The sequence below is a fragment of the Ambystoma mexicanum genome, chromosome 2p, assembly GCF_040938575.1.
Source record: "Ambystoma mexicanum isolate Mex_15411 chromosome 2p, UKY_AmexF1_1, whole genome shotgun sequence".
Classification (NCBI taxonomy): Eukaryota; Metazoa; Chordata; class Amphibia; order Caudata; family Ambystomatidae; genus Ambystoma; species Ambystoma mexicanum.
The window spans coordinates 61,243,361-61,258,346 of NC_090923.1; the positions used below are offsets into that span (position 1 = coordinate 61,243,361).

The 14,986-nt window shown below is 45.0% G+C and overlaps 1 protein-coding gene across 1 annotated transcript in view; it reads left to right on the forward strand.

Moving 5' to 3' along the window:
- Positions 1-2,788: 2,788 nt before the first annotated feature.
- Positions 2,789-14,986, forward strand: part of LOC138567708 (tubulin tyrosine ligase 3-like) — a 673,617-nt gene continuing 661,419 nt past the window's right edge. Inside the window, exon 1 of the mRNA XM_069646178.1 lies at positions 2,789-2,889. Within this exon, the coding sequence (XP_069502279.1) occupies positions 2,887-2,889 (3 nt within the window). The 5' untranslated portion in view covers positions 2,789-2,886. The remainder of the gene's footprint in view (positions 2,890-14,986) is intronic.

The following is a 14,986-nucleotide window of genomic DNA, read 5'->3' on the forward strand; positions in this document are numbered from 1 at the left end:
TGCAGTACCCGTGTCCCCTGCTGTGGTGACGAGCTTCGTGGGTGCCTTGCTGCTGTGCCCTCCTTCCTGTGCCCTAAGATGAACTGTAGTGGAACTGACCCGATCCCTTCCCCAGAAGCGGAGAAAAGGGCACTGTCCCACCACGGACTGGAGCCCTGGAAAGCAGCCCCTGAAAGCTGGTGAGATGCACAATTGCTGGACTAAAACCTGCGAGCGTACTGGACTAGACTGGCAAAGTTTAGTCCGGACTACGTTGAGGGTCGGTGAGTACTTGTATCACTCACCAGTGGCCCCCAGGCACATCAATAGACTTTTTGTTGCGCACAAGTGTCCCCCACGAGCCACTCACCTTAGTTAGGGTAGCCTGAGCTACCGCTCTACTGCCGAATCATGGAAGTTGCTCTGCCCTCTTGTGGAGACCCTCCTCAAATAGTGGAACTCTATTCTTCATCGCCTCACCCCTCTTCCTGAGACACTACAGCCCCTTCAAGAAGACAAGTTTTGTGCTTTAACTCACAACCGAGTGCTGCCGCGCTAACGGTACTTTTGAGCACAAGGCTCCAAACTTCGTAGGGACTGGACTGCCTACTAGTTAGGGTTGTGCTTCCTGAAGAATTGCCTAAAGTATATTTGCACTGTCTGGCCCTCTTCTGTTACAGCTTGCGGCTACATTCTTGCTTAATATTGCTGTAGGACAATCGTTAACGTATATATTTTCACGAGTATAAGGTTGTGTTAGAATTGTTAATATTACTGGGGTTCAATCTTGTGTTTGATTTAAAAGGCCTTTAATAAATGTATATGTATTTTGGATATATACACTTGAATGAGCGTAATTTGTAGTGTCCTTGATTGTGTGTGCTCATTGTGGGCTTTCGATCACCCCTCCTGAGACCTAGTCTTGACCGCCGCCAATGCTACCTTGATTGGTCTGGCTTGTCCAGAAGGATACCCGGTTCCAAGAAACTAAGCTGGCCTTCTGAACCTCTGCCCATCAGGTCAGAGTTCTGAAATCCATCTTAATCCATCTTAATCCCCACATATGTCCTCAAGACCATTAAGAGCTGCTCAAGCCCATACAATGTCCATACCGAGATTGAAACTCCAAAACTCATGGGGCTCCAGTTTCCCAGTTTTAGCAACTGCTTCCTTCATCCCTTAGATCAGAACCTTCCTTCCACTCATTCAAGAGTAATACTAAACGCTGGCTACACGAACTGGATTCTGCATTAGCTTAGCCTCCTTTATATGGACCTTATAGGGACCCCACCTGGTGGCCCACTCCCCACCTAGTCCCTTCCTGTTGCTATCCTTGACTATACCTCCTACTAAATTCTGTATACTGACTGATCATACTATGTACCTACGTAATTATTGTATGCACTGTATATATGTACTTGTAACTTTATTTGAACTGCCTACACCATGGAACATGTGTAAGCTATTGTATAATTATTATTCTATATATGTGTATGTAACCTGGGCTATACATACGCCCAGATGCAGGAGCGCTTTACAAATAAAATAAACACAAATTAACAGGCATCATCTAGTAGGCAGGAGCTGCTGTTGGGGGAACCATGAGTTAGCACATATCATCAAGTATATCTAACTTTCACATGAGATGGAAACTTTTACATTTGGGCTAATATGAGATGCATTATGGTTTAAATAGCTTCTAGATGCTAGTAATGCATCTTTATGCAAATTACCAAATGCACCAATTGAATGTCATATTGGTATGTGGGTGTGGCACTTGGGAAGAAGGTTTCCTTGGGTGGTGTTCATACTATGTCTGCCCTGTGTCTTGGGTGGTGGTGTTCATACTGCGTCTGCCCTGTGGCTTTGGTGGTGGTGTGCATACTGTGTCTCCCCTGTGGCTTGGGTGGTGGTGTTTATACTGTGTCTGCCCTGTGTCTTGGGTGGTGGTGTTCATACTGTGTCTTCCCTGTTTCTTGGGTGGTGGTGTTTATACTGTGTCTGCCCTGTGTCTTGGGTGGTGGTGTTTATACTGTATCTGCCCTGTGTCTTGGGTGGTGATGTTCATATTGTGTCTGCACTGTGGCTTTGTTGGTGGTTTTCATAGTCTGTCTGCCCTGTGCCTTTGGTGGTGGTGTTTATACTGTGTCTGTCCTGTGTCTTTGGTGGTGGTTTTCATACTGTGTCTGTCCTGTGTCTTGGGTGGTGGTGTTTATACTGTATCTGCCCTGTGTCTTGGGTGGAGATGTTCATATTGTGTCTGCACTGTGGCTTTGTTGGTGGTTTTCATAGTCTGTCTGCCCTGTGCCTTTGGTGGTGGTGTTTATACTGTGTCTGTCCTGTGTCTTTGGTGGTGGTTTTCATACTGTGTCTGCCCTGTGTCTTGGGTGGTGGTGTTCATGTTGTGTCTGCCCTGTGTCTTGGGTGGTGGTGTTCATAATGTGCCTGCACTGTGTCTTTATGTTTCGCAGTTGCAGTGCTATCCCGTGCTCTGCAACCGTGCTCCACACTGCACTCCCCTCTGTGTGATGCAGTGGGCACGTTACAGCTACACTCTCACACACTGCACGTGATTGTCTCCTGTGACAGCACTGACAGCCTTCACATTCCTCTTGCCCTAATATGGTCACGGTTGAAGGGCTGGTCCATTCCAAGGCGGGGGTGGTCTTTTCTGTTCCTTCGGCTTAGCTTCGTTGCAAGCTTCACGGGCGCCAACAGGCTGCCCATATCATCATCATATCCCTGTGTAATGGTCGCGACCGGCGCTGAATACGGCTCTCTCGAGGATCGAGTCACTCGTACACCCCCACGCGAGTGGTCCCGTCCGGGCCTGGCTGGCTGTCCGGGAAGTGACGGACTGCGCAGGCGCGGGCGCAAATACTTCCGCTTTCCCGCACAGGAGCAGCAATGGTGAGTGAAGGGTGGGGTCACTGCCAGTGGGGGGCTGCGAGCGAGGATGTGGGGGTTCAGAGGGCACTGGGGAGGAGGGGCTACGAATGTTTTGGGGGGTAGGGTGCGTGGGCGTCATGGAAGCATTGGGGTTCAGTGCTGGGTGGTGAGAGGGTGCTACCCACCTGGGAGACGGAGGAGAGGGCGCCTCAACTCATTGAGGTAGGAACCCCGGGGGGACGGGGGTAATGGGCTGGCTGGACCCGCACAAGAGAGGGCATGAGCGGGTACACATGATAGGGACCTGTGGGGGGTGCTGCTGGGTGGGGCACCCTGCAGGAAGTGGGGTCATGTGAGACATGGAGCTGCATGTTGCAACCTGCAGTCTCTGGAACCCTGCATGAGTGGAAGGCATGTGGAGGCTTGCAGGGGGGGGAGGTCTGGCCTAGGGGTATTTGCTGGTAGGGGCATCCGTCAGAGTAAGCAGCAGTGGAGATTTTGGGGGGCATGCAGGGCAAGGGGCTGGAATAGAGGCATGTGATGCAGGGGAGTGAGTAGACGCATTGGAAGCTTCACGTTCACACAAGGCTCTGGGTCTTGCAGAAGTGAGGACTTGGGCGCGTGCCACTAGGGACGGCCAGTTTGAGAGCTTTCACCGAGTATCTGCGGGAGTGAGGGTCCAATGCTGCAGAATAGAGTACAACGTGCAATTGAGAGAGGGAATTCACTGCTATAAGAGCCTCCCCTGTCCTTCCAAGGGGTTAGATTTTTGCCAGTACCCGCAAGAAAAATCACGGGACTTTTTGAACGTGGGTTGACATAGGCAAGGGGATTCGAGTTGTGTGTTTACAGAAGGTATGCATGCATGTGTGTGTATGTATTGTTTGGAAGAGTCCGTTGGCGTTAGTGTTAATCCTTAACACTTGTCCGCATAGTGTATGTATTTTTCTTGAGTAACTCTTTACCATCCGCTAACTGCACCGGGCGGGAGGCTAAACTAGACGGGTTCAGCATGTGTTGCTCTCCCTGCTTGTGATGTAGCTGTACACCGACTGTGCAAACCCGTTGTTCTATTTTGATCGTGTTTAAACTCTCTTAATGCTCGATGGTTACTTTCCTTAAGTGCTGGACAGTTGTTCACCAAGTTGAGACAATACGTTTTTTCCCCGACCACATCTCATGCATTCCGATATTTATTATCCATTCTGTTCGGAAGGCACGTAGGCCTGGTTTTAACTTTACGTTCTGGCACTTGTCTTGGATTTACCCATTATAAACTCGGGACTACAAATCCCAAAGGCAACGTTAAAACCAAGACTGGACTACTGTCCGAATAGAATAGAATGGAAAATGTTGGTATGCGTGCAGTTGGGCTCTGGGCCAAAAAGATGGATGAGGTTGTAACGCATTGCATTATTGGAAGGTTTTAAAAGCCTTACTTTTTTATTTGCATTTATGAAATGCTGCAGGTAATTCTATATTTGAAAGGGAGTTCTTCTCTTTGGGCCTCCTTTCATAAGGCTTCATGCCAGAAGCATAGTGCATTCATGCGACTTTGCAGTACTGGTCTCCTAACACCGATAGCACCAGCCCTGGAAGTTTAAAGGTCAGATGTGCATTGCATACAGCTGCTAACACAAAATTAACGCAGGCAAAGGTGGCTATTTAATTGTCTGCACCTCTGACTCAAATTACAACAATTGTCTTCTAGTCAGCCTGGTGGCATGATAAACTGTAAGTAAAAAACCATGCCTGTTTGTGGAATGGTGGCTGATGATACATGATTATACAGCCACAGAATTGATATTGTACTAGTGTCAGCTTGTTGAACATGGCGAAGCTATGACATGACAATGTGTATTCGCATTTTCATGATGCCTTTGCACACAATATATGCTGGTATAAAAAACATGTTCTTGTTGGCTGTGCCCATACATGTCCATAATGGCTGCACCACTATAAAATGTCATGCCACTATTAGAAAATATGTGCAGGTTGGCTGCACCAAAGTAAGGCACTTTAGCCATATAATACTTATCATGTTTGCTTTACACTTGATGGTTAGTAACAAATGCCTTGCCATAGTAATAATATATGGCCAGATTGGCTGTATAAATGTAGTCTAGTCTAACCACGTAATAATACTCATCTTGGTGCTTTACCCTCGACGCCCAGTAAAATGCCATAGCACAGTAAAGAAATATGTCTGGACGTGTACCAAGTAAGAACATGAATCATGCTGTCTTTAACACTTGATGCCCAGTAAAAAAAAAAAAAATGCATGCCACAGCAAAGAAGTATGTCGTGGCAGCTGACCTTAAGCCCTCAATATTGCCCCAACTAAGGTCTGCTGCCTGGCAAACAGGCATCAGCACTCAGTGTGAATATGAGTTGGGGGGAGATCTCTCTCCGTAGCAGGGGCCTCCCTCTGGAACAGCCTTCCTGCCTCCGTGAAACTTGAGGAGAACCATCTCCGGCTCCGGAAGCACCTCAAAACCTTCCTCTTTGCTTCTGCTTTCTATCTCCCTCTCCCCTCCAAAATCACTGAAACTGTACTGAATCAGCAACTGGGCCACTCACCAATCTCCGTCCTTGGCCCAGCCACTCTCCCCTGCACTGCCTTCCTGGCAACCCCTGCACTGCGGGACTGTCTCTGTATCCCTACCGCCCCCCTTCCCAGCACTTGTCTGCACTTATCTTGCACTTGCCACCAGCTGGTCCCTATTATTTATCCTGTTCATTACTAACCCTGTACTGCACTTTCCCCTCTCCCTTTCCCCCTTGCACTTTTCCCGTCCCCCCTTACCCATGCACTTGCACAATCTGAATGACACCTGGCCTAGTAGGATCGTCTTCCCTTGTTCCCCCTTCCCTGCCTCGTCGCGCCTTGAAACACTTGTGTATAGGAGCGTTACAAATGCCATATCATATCATATATGAGAGAGAATGAACAGCGAATGAAATTCACACTGCTTTCTTTCACACTCTCATCAGCAGTCCTTCTTCCTTCAAACTCGCACACAAAGACCATACCCACTCTTATTCTTGCACTTACAAGCACAAACTCTTCCGTACATGCAGCTCCGTTCTGGGTTCCAGTGGACTCAGCCTCACTGTGCGTGCAGCAAATAAAGCCCCTTCGGCTCCTGTCCAGCATACAAGAGGAATCTGGAAGCAAGGTGTGCTTGTTGTAGGGTGACCAGATTTCCAAAATGAAAAACCGGGACGATCAACAACATAAAAGAGGGCAGCCCAATTACCGCCCATTACCCAACACGCCCCCACAACCAACACCTAATCACATTTCCAGCACTTCTCCTTTCTATAAAGTGTATATGATCTCATTTGTGCAGTTTTGTCTGTGAATCTTGGCATGTTAATTCAAAACAAGCGTTTTCTCTCATTGATATTACATGACTTGCTGTACAACCATTTCCAAGCCAGTCTCTGTGACACCTTCAGTAAGTGTTGGGACTTGTACCTGAAAGGTTGGGGGTTCAAACCAATCCTCCAACTTCAAATTCTGAAAGTGTTGTGAAAAATAATTACAGTTTTAATTACTGTAGCCACCCAACCATGCAAACCCCGGACAGGGTTTCTAAAATGAAAAAACTCCCTGAGACCCCGGGACGGAGGGTGATTTCCACTGACTGTCCCGGAAAAAAACCGGGACGTCTGGTCACCCTAGCTTATTGGTATCTGCATATGCGCAGTGGAGCCAGAGCGTCTTCATTATGCAGCCTCTTGGGCCCGGGATGTGTGGGGAGATGCAAGAGCACACCTCACATGTTCCTGCCCTGAAGTACCCCAGCTGCATCCCCAATGTGCCAGGATTGATCCAAAATCATGCAACAATACAAGATGAAGACGTGCTGTTATGAAGTGGGAACACGGATTTGCACTGTACAAAGCATGGCAAGGCCTCGTGCTATCTTGTCTCACGCCCACCTCTCCTTTCACATAGTATAATGAAAACACCCTAAACATGGAGCTTCAGGCTATATTTTCTCTCTATAGAAGGTTTAGTATTCTACTTTGATAGCTTATTTCCAACTAATGAACTACCCTATCTCACCAAGTCTTGCATAACATGGAACAAACGCTTAATAATGGACATTTTAGCATCAAACATTTCATAATTTTACTATACCACTCCTCTCCCTTAACTTGTTACTGACAACATTAATCTTTATTCACAGTCTATTCTTAACACTGCCACTCTTGGCTTAGGCGTGGCAGTCACTGAATAAACATGGATGGTTTGTGGAATTGAGGCACCAAACGTCCAGTAAGGTCCGAGCAAGCTCTCCAGTCCCACATGCATCTAACATTACATTGTGTACTTATAATTCTCCAAATCTTCCCTGGAAACAACCCAATTATCACAAAACCTTAGGACATAGCCGCCGCCTCCCTTTTGTAGGAAGGTTCACCCAACAGGACTATCATGCACCCATGCTACCGCAAACCTTTTTCCGGCTGCATCTTTTCTTCACAGTTTTTGTAGCATCCGCTTCCTGCTTTCCTGCCCTCTTATCTTCCCATCGCTCATTTTCTTTTTCCCAGCAGACTAAGGTCTTGATACCCCTGGTGGTACACTGTACCCACTTCACAGGCTCGTATTGCGGCTCTGATACTACTATGATGGTGATTTGGCACAGTGTAAACGCATGTTAACATAACAGCTAAGCAGTAGACCAGCTATTTCCAGTCTCTTAAATCGGGCAAGTACGCCCTCCCCCTAAAACAAATACAAAACAGTGGACTCCTATAGGAACCACAGCCTGTCCCCTCTCAGAGCTCCATGAATATTTTCAGTCGGTGGGATTAGCAGAGCAGTGCAACTGGAAGGAGTTCTACTGTTATTACTGCCTGATCTGAAGAGGGACGTTGAGGTAAACATGCATTTTTAATTTTCATGAATTACTAGATGCAAAGAAATATGAGCTTCAAAAAGACATCTACTTCGAGTTAACATATAGTTTTACTCACCTAAAAATACCCTGATTGGGAAAGGGAATTGCTGCCTAAAATATTTTAGTCCCAGCTTTAAAACGCTACCAGAAAAATACTACCTCTTAAAAACCTAATCTGGTGCCCCGCCACTAAGAAATATACGTTTTTATCTCAGGTTGGTCTCTTATCCCGAATGCCTTGTTGATTCAACAAGTTCAATTTCGAAGAAAGTATGCTGAATTTTCCTTCTTTTTGCATAAAGTTGTCTCCTCATATGGGGCAAAAATTGAAGTTGCAAGCTACCTGCCAGCCATAGACAAAAATCACTGGCCACCTCAATCCTATACATACACAAAGCATACAATTTCTTACATACCAGATGTCCAATATAACTAGCCAATGACTACAGGGTGTGCACATTTTGCTTCTGACATTCTCCAGTATGGGTCTTGCATTCCAAATGTGTGTGATTCCTACCACAAGCAAGAGTGTAACTAGAAATAATACACTTATCATATGAAATAAATGTACTGAAATCTGGAAATGTATTCAGGGGGTTTCCATTTAGTGATCGAGGGAAAATATTCCTTTATATGCACATACGGTTGAACTCCTGAACGCCTTCGTCTTTAAGATTCCCCTCATTAGTTGCATGGAATGCTTTGCCAGACACACAGGGAATTGGTAGAACATTCCAGTCAACACCTTAGAAAAGGAAGGTGGTCTACCGCTGAGGACGCCCCCGGACTAATGAATTAACCTGTACTGCTTAGCCCCTGGACTTGGTCACAAGAGTAAATGATTGTATCGTAGCCTGCACTGTGACGTGGGTGAGCGCACCATTTTGGGTTGATAATCTGCAGCTGTTGTGTACTGGCTGTGCAAGTCTGGTATCGGGTAGGCAGAGCATAGGTATGAGCGACTACAGCACATTTCAGGTTGAGGACCGATCTGTGATGGTCACGAGGACTGCTACCAGGACGGCAAAAGGTCTGCACCACTTATCTTTGCACGAGAAATAGCAGCTTTGTTTTATATGAGCAGAAGAATGTAAATACAGTGGTGAAATTGAAATATTTCTGGGAGTTCAGTACATAGGTGGCAGACATGTTTTAGTGGTGTGATTCTAGAACGAGAGGCTTCTGATATGAGATTTGTTGGAGTGAACCTAAAAGTAACACTATAAAGATCTCCTTTACTGAAAGGGTATGAAATGCGCCAGTGCTCTGTCAAGCAGGAGAAAAATATGAGAATATTAATTTATTAAAAAATGCAATTTAATGCACGAGGGTAATCCTACTCACAAGATTACAGGAAAGGCTAGATTTAATGCACTCTACAGTGGAACAAGACGTGAGCAGAGGAGTTTTTATTGTCCTACTCAAATAAAACAATTTACAGAGTATCAAACATAGGGAGTGCAGCCCCCAAGGTAGGTGACTTACAAAATAATTAAGTAGTGGGTAACTGACAAAGAACTGATTTGTGTGGTTGGTGAAAACATAGACGAGGGACAAATGTGGAGTAGGACACGTACTTTGATTTGTAGGGCGAACTGAAAGCTGTGGGTGGTAGGGATGATGTTTGTGACATTACATTTAGTGAAGTTGTGGGATTCTAGTGATTGGATGTTTGTGTTGTTTTTATGTCGGTGGGAAGGGAGCTGCAGTGAAAGTGGCATGGAGGGAGTAGAATCGAAAGAGGCCAATAGGGCAAAGGATGTACAGATTGAAGAGGATGTGAGACTGCATGGTTCGTCCAGGAGAGTCGCGAGAGGTAGACGATGTTTAGGTAGGATTGAGGCCACCAGTATGTGTAGAGGTGATATGTGCTAGAGGTGCAAGCTAATAGCCAGCCATAAAAAAGTCACTCGCCACCTCAATTCAATACATACACACAGCACCCCTATTCTTACTCGCCAAGAGTCAGTTAACAGTAGCCAATGTTTATTGGCAAGTGCACAATTTGAGCCCGGACTGAAATTTAAGATTGCCGTTGAAGGTGATTTCAAGGTTGTGAGCTTTGCTGGTGGGTGAGAGGAGGTTGGGAATAGGAAATGGAGAAAGACCATTTTAGACTCAGCAAGAGATGGATGGCTTCAGTGTTGGAACAGTTGAGCATGAGACATCAAACAGCCATACAGGGATGAATGGTGATGTGGAAGTTGGAGATCGTCAGGGTATAATCCTTCAAACCCACTTAAAATCAAAAGAAAGTTGGAACTTTTGGATTGGATTGGAACGATAGGAAATGTCAGATCGCACCCATTCCAAAGTACTTTTTTGATGGGGGAAAAAAAAGCTTGGCTGTCTTTTGAGTTATCTATTGAAGTTCCCTTATAGAAAGCTCCGCTCAAATTTTCTCAGAATGAGATTAAATCTGATTCATTGCGGGGCAATATTAGAAAAGCGAAAACAAGGGACAAATTGTGTATCATCTGCATAAACCCTGCCAAGCAAACACCAAAACATCTATTAATGGACTGTGAAGGTTCATGAACACATCGTCTAAGACTTTTTAAAAACTTTGTGCGCAGAGAAGAAGACATCATATCAGACTTTTTTTGGAAGAGACTGGTCTCTGGCACAAATGCTGCTCTGTCATTGGCTGCTTTACAGGTGTTAAAAAATTGTGAAATTGTCATTTAATTTGAAAATTCAGGAAATAGATCATCACAATAATATGCACCTTGATAGTACTTGAAAAGTGGCAGGGTTTTTGGTAAAGAAAAGGATTGTTTTAAGTTTGTAAAAATGAGAATCTGTACTATTGTTTGTCTTTTTGTTTTTTTTTTTTAAAGGCTCTTTGAGCCAAAACAAATAAACAAAAAAAAAAAAATCCACAAAACAGTGGTAACTATACCTTAATCTGCCTGGTCTGCTGTCGATATCTGTTGCTTTCTTGTGCTGTTAGGCAGGGGCTCAATAACGGGAAGAAAGCACATACGACTATAAGCTCCCAGATCATTGTGTGAAGTAGCATTAACTGGCGAAAAAATCCTATGAAACTCAATGTTTTAATGTATAAGTGCCTTACAAATGCCCAATAAAATGTATGTTTGGACCCCATGATGGGTTAATAGTATTTGATAACTGTTTAGCTCTCCACAGTATGCCCGAAGCCCAACACTGCTTCCCCTCCCATCTTCCTTTTAGAATTCCTGAATCCATGACTTTATCGACTGAGGAAGTAACCCGTTGGGAAGGAAAACGCTGTTCACGCATCGGGGTGTGTAGGAAGCTAAGGTGCCCTTATAGACAACAAGATGGGTGGCGCAAATCTGGTGCCTACCATGTAGATGACCAGGACTATTTTGTTGTTCTGCTCAGGACTCGAACCTGACTGGGGAAGCGGGGACATAAGTCATATCCACTAAGCTACTGGCTAATAGATGACACTTGTGATTACATATTAAGGACAGCCATAGCGCGCTCAGCATTCCTGGCAGCTTGTTTCCTCCTTTTGGTCTTCTGTAGCTCCTCGTGGGTCTGACTCTAAATCTCTGTTGGAGGGTTAAATAGTTGGGGATCACGCCCGTCGCTATCAGTCAGAAACAAAAGAAAACTATAATAGAATAAAAAAAGCTCTATTAGATAAGCGATTGAGCTTTATTCGTTACTATTTCAGGACTACTTATTTATGAAGAATCTAGCTGACGAATAAACCACACCACCAGTGATGACCCAAAGCACAATTTCCCAGATGAAGTGCTGCATAACGTATTCAACAATAAGTGACCTTCATTGTGCCGTGGCACGAGGAAGTTCCAAGTAAAATGATTGTAGCTTGTTTTGTCGAGCCATTAAAGAATGCTCAGACACCCCTTTCCTCCAACTGTGTACCTCCTCCAACTGATCATCACTCAAATTGCACTCGTCACTAGGCGTTAATGAGTGAGAATTGCCCCTTGGCAAGTAGGAATTGGTTTTCTACCTGCAAGTGGAAAATTGAGGGGAAGGATGATGATTATTACTATTATTCTTTTTTTTTTTAAATTTAAATGTCTGGCTAGTAGCTTGCAGCAGTTTTATTCCTGCGCACATGATCTTCATTCATCGGGTTTGCTGTTGGATCCTGCCGTGCCCGGGACGTCTGTGCTATTCACATTGGTTAATGGCGACGGAACAGCTGCTAAGTATAGTATACTCCTTGTTGGACTTACTTTGTAAAGGTTCAGTCACCAATGTTAAGAAATAAGTGTTCCATTGGCCGTTGTAACCTGAATGGGAAGTTGATGTTATCGGAGATGCAGCGAGCTACATCGAATGTAGAAGAAGGGTAGTTTGGCGGAGGGTCTGAAGAGAGAGGTCGTGTTCAAGTCGTGGATATGTATCATATATGTCCGTGATGTGATCCACCCCACTCAAACCCTGAGAGTCTTTTAATTCCCCTTCCTCCTCACCTGATGAAGACGAGAAGTCCAACTTCTTTCCACGAGGTCGACGAGTAAAAGTCCTTCTCTCCTTGTGTAGATAGGGTCGGCCTCGGGAGGAAGCCACCGCGACCCTTTGGGAATGAATTCGCGGGGACTCCCCCCCGCGACAGACAAGTGCGGCAAGGGGAAAAAGCCTAACGGCACAAAAACCCCTTTGGAGTGTAGGTATCCGACGGTGCGGAACGAGAGGAATATCCAAAGCCAGCTGGAATGCGGATACCGGGCAAACTGACGGTATGGAGAGGCAATCAAGGTAGAGCAGGGGGGGAGGAGGCCAGAGAGAGCAACTACAACAAGTAAGGAAAGATGGAAGAAGGGAGGAGAGCAACCGTGCCCGAGTCCAAGAAGGAGCACCGGTAAGAGATAGGAAGGACAACAAGAGGAATATAGGATAGTAGCGGAACTCCGCTAAGCGAGTGAACTGTGGAGCGCAAGCAACGAAGAAGAATTCAGAAGTTGCAACGCGCCGAACCGCCGAGCTTGAACAGAGAAATACACACAGCGGCGGCCATGTTGGAAAGGACTAGAACGTAAACAGCGCTAGTGAGCACAACGTGGCAGCACAGTCTGACGACCGCCATGTTTCCACCTCTTCCATAACCGCCAGAACCCAGCGGTTGTGACAATATGAAACATTTGAACTTTCTGCTCTGCCTGCGTCCATACTTCAGTGCCTTATGATGGAAGAATAGGCTGACTATCGGCTGTATAGGAGGAAACGATGTGAAAGTAAGGTTGCCTGGGTAGTAGTAAGCAAAATGTATAGCTTTTACGACTTTTGTGAAAGGAAATGTGACTCATGATGGTAGTCGACGAAATGTGGAACTTGTGAGAAGTCATTTGATGATGTACTGAAGAACAGAGGTTCCACCACAGACCTATAGCTTTTAGATTTTTAGAAAATGAGTATTCCTGTTTTATGCAAGCATAGGTTTAGAATGACGTTGCCTCCAGGATTTGATTTTTGCATATCAAAACTATTTTGTGTGTGTGCTAGAACGTTTCTGACACTACACAGAAGTTTGTGTATTCCACTCACTGCAAAGGGCACTTTAGCACCTTGTGTAACAGCTAAGCCTAAATATCAGAAGCCTCATCCTTGCTCCAAGGTGCAAAACTCTGGCGTAGGTGAACCGGTTTCGAAAAGTGACTGCTGATTTCTTTTCACGGCTCCTGTGTGGTGAGAAGTGGATGATAAAACATAAGTGGCATTAGAGGGGTGTGTTTGTGTCTCTCATGTTGCCTTAATATTGACATCAAGTTGGTGGTGCAGAATACACGTTAGATCACTGAGAAAATGCTGTCCTTAGAGCTGAGGATGGTCATTTTTCAGAAGGTGATTATTGGGCACTTGGGAATATCCATTAACCAAAGGCCCAGGCTTATTGGGACGTAGAGTTAGTTTGCGCCACTGGCCATCAGTGAAAGTTCCTGCAATGTTGCAATGGATCGCAGCTGTCTATTCAAGGTTCTTTTGCCATTGGAGAGTGATAATTGACTCTTGGCGAGTAAGACATAATGTGCTCTGTACATGTCTGAATACAAAGGCCAAGTGACTTTTTTGCCTGGCTAGTAGCTTGCTACTTGGAATTGCTACCCCTGTCCTAATCACAAGGTTTTCCAACACGTGGATTCCCAAAGGTACTCGAGTGCTCTTGAAGAATGTCTCTATCTGTCTCAGTCAGCCCTGTCGCTAACATTGGCCCCTGTCTTTACCTTTGGGGTATTGCTCCGCCAGGACTTCTATTCCGCTTGGTCTGTACTATCATAATCTAGGGTCTTATCTATCATCCTCCTTTATTTCGTGTTGGATATTGCATTCTGATTGGGCCTATAAAAGTATGCAGGTGTACACATTGTCTGTCAAACCTTGTATCTGAAGGTTCAAAATGACCCTAAATGCTGGGTCAACATCCATAGAATGCTGTGACACTTTTTAGACTAGACTGCATTTTAGCTATAACCTGCACAGTTTAATTTGCTCATTTGAATGAGATGTACAAATTAACTAATCTCTTTGTGGACACCTTTATTTAAAATAGTACCATATATTCTTGTCTACCCTCTTAAGAGTTCACATTGATTGCCTGACCCCTACCCCCCATTAGTTGTACCATGAAAAACGTAAAGGAAACCAGTCTGCCAAGGTTTAGGGCAGAACCCTTATTCACTGACTGCAACCATGGCCTTACCTTTGTTCAAGCTCAGAGACCGCAAGGAGCGAACATGCAGGAACATTCTTCGTTATTTGACATATTCGCGAAGTTGGTTGAGCTACGCTTGGTGACATTGTACTTATCGTGTTCAAGAACGTGATTGTTTTAAGATGCTGAAGCGCGTTTAATGGGTCTCTGACAACCTTCACCCAAACCACTTTTTGATTGGTTTTCATTTCAGTGCCGCAATTGTCGACCGAAGTTGTAACGTTAGAAAGGTCCAGGCATTGCTTGATTCTGCTGAAAAACTTTAGAACCAGATCTTCAAGTCCGTGTTGGTTAGAATAATGCACTTGGCAGTGCATCTGAAAAGCGTTCTTTTTCAGTAGTTAGTTGTATAAAAACAACACAACCATAAGGCCTGTGTTGATAGCTGTATCCTAAGATGTTAATTCATGTTCCTTGGTAGATCATATTTCTTGATTTATATCCAACTAAAATCTATTGAAAATCGAATTAAGTAACTAAAATCAGAATCTGGGGACTCATGGAAAGAAACCCACAAACATGT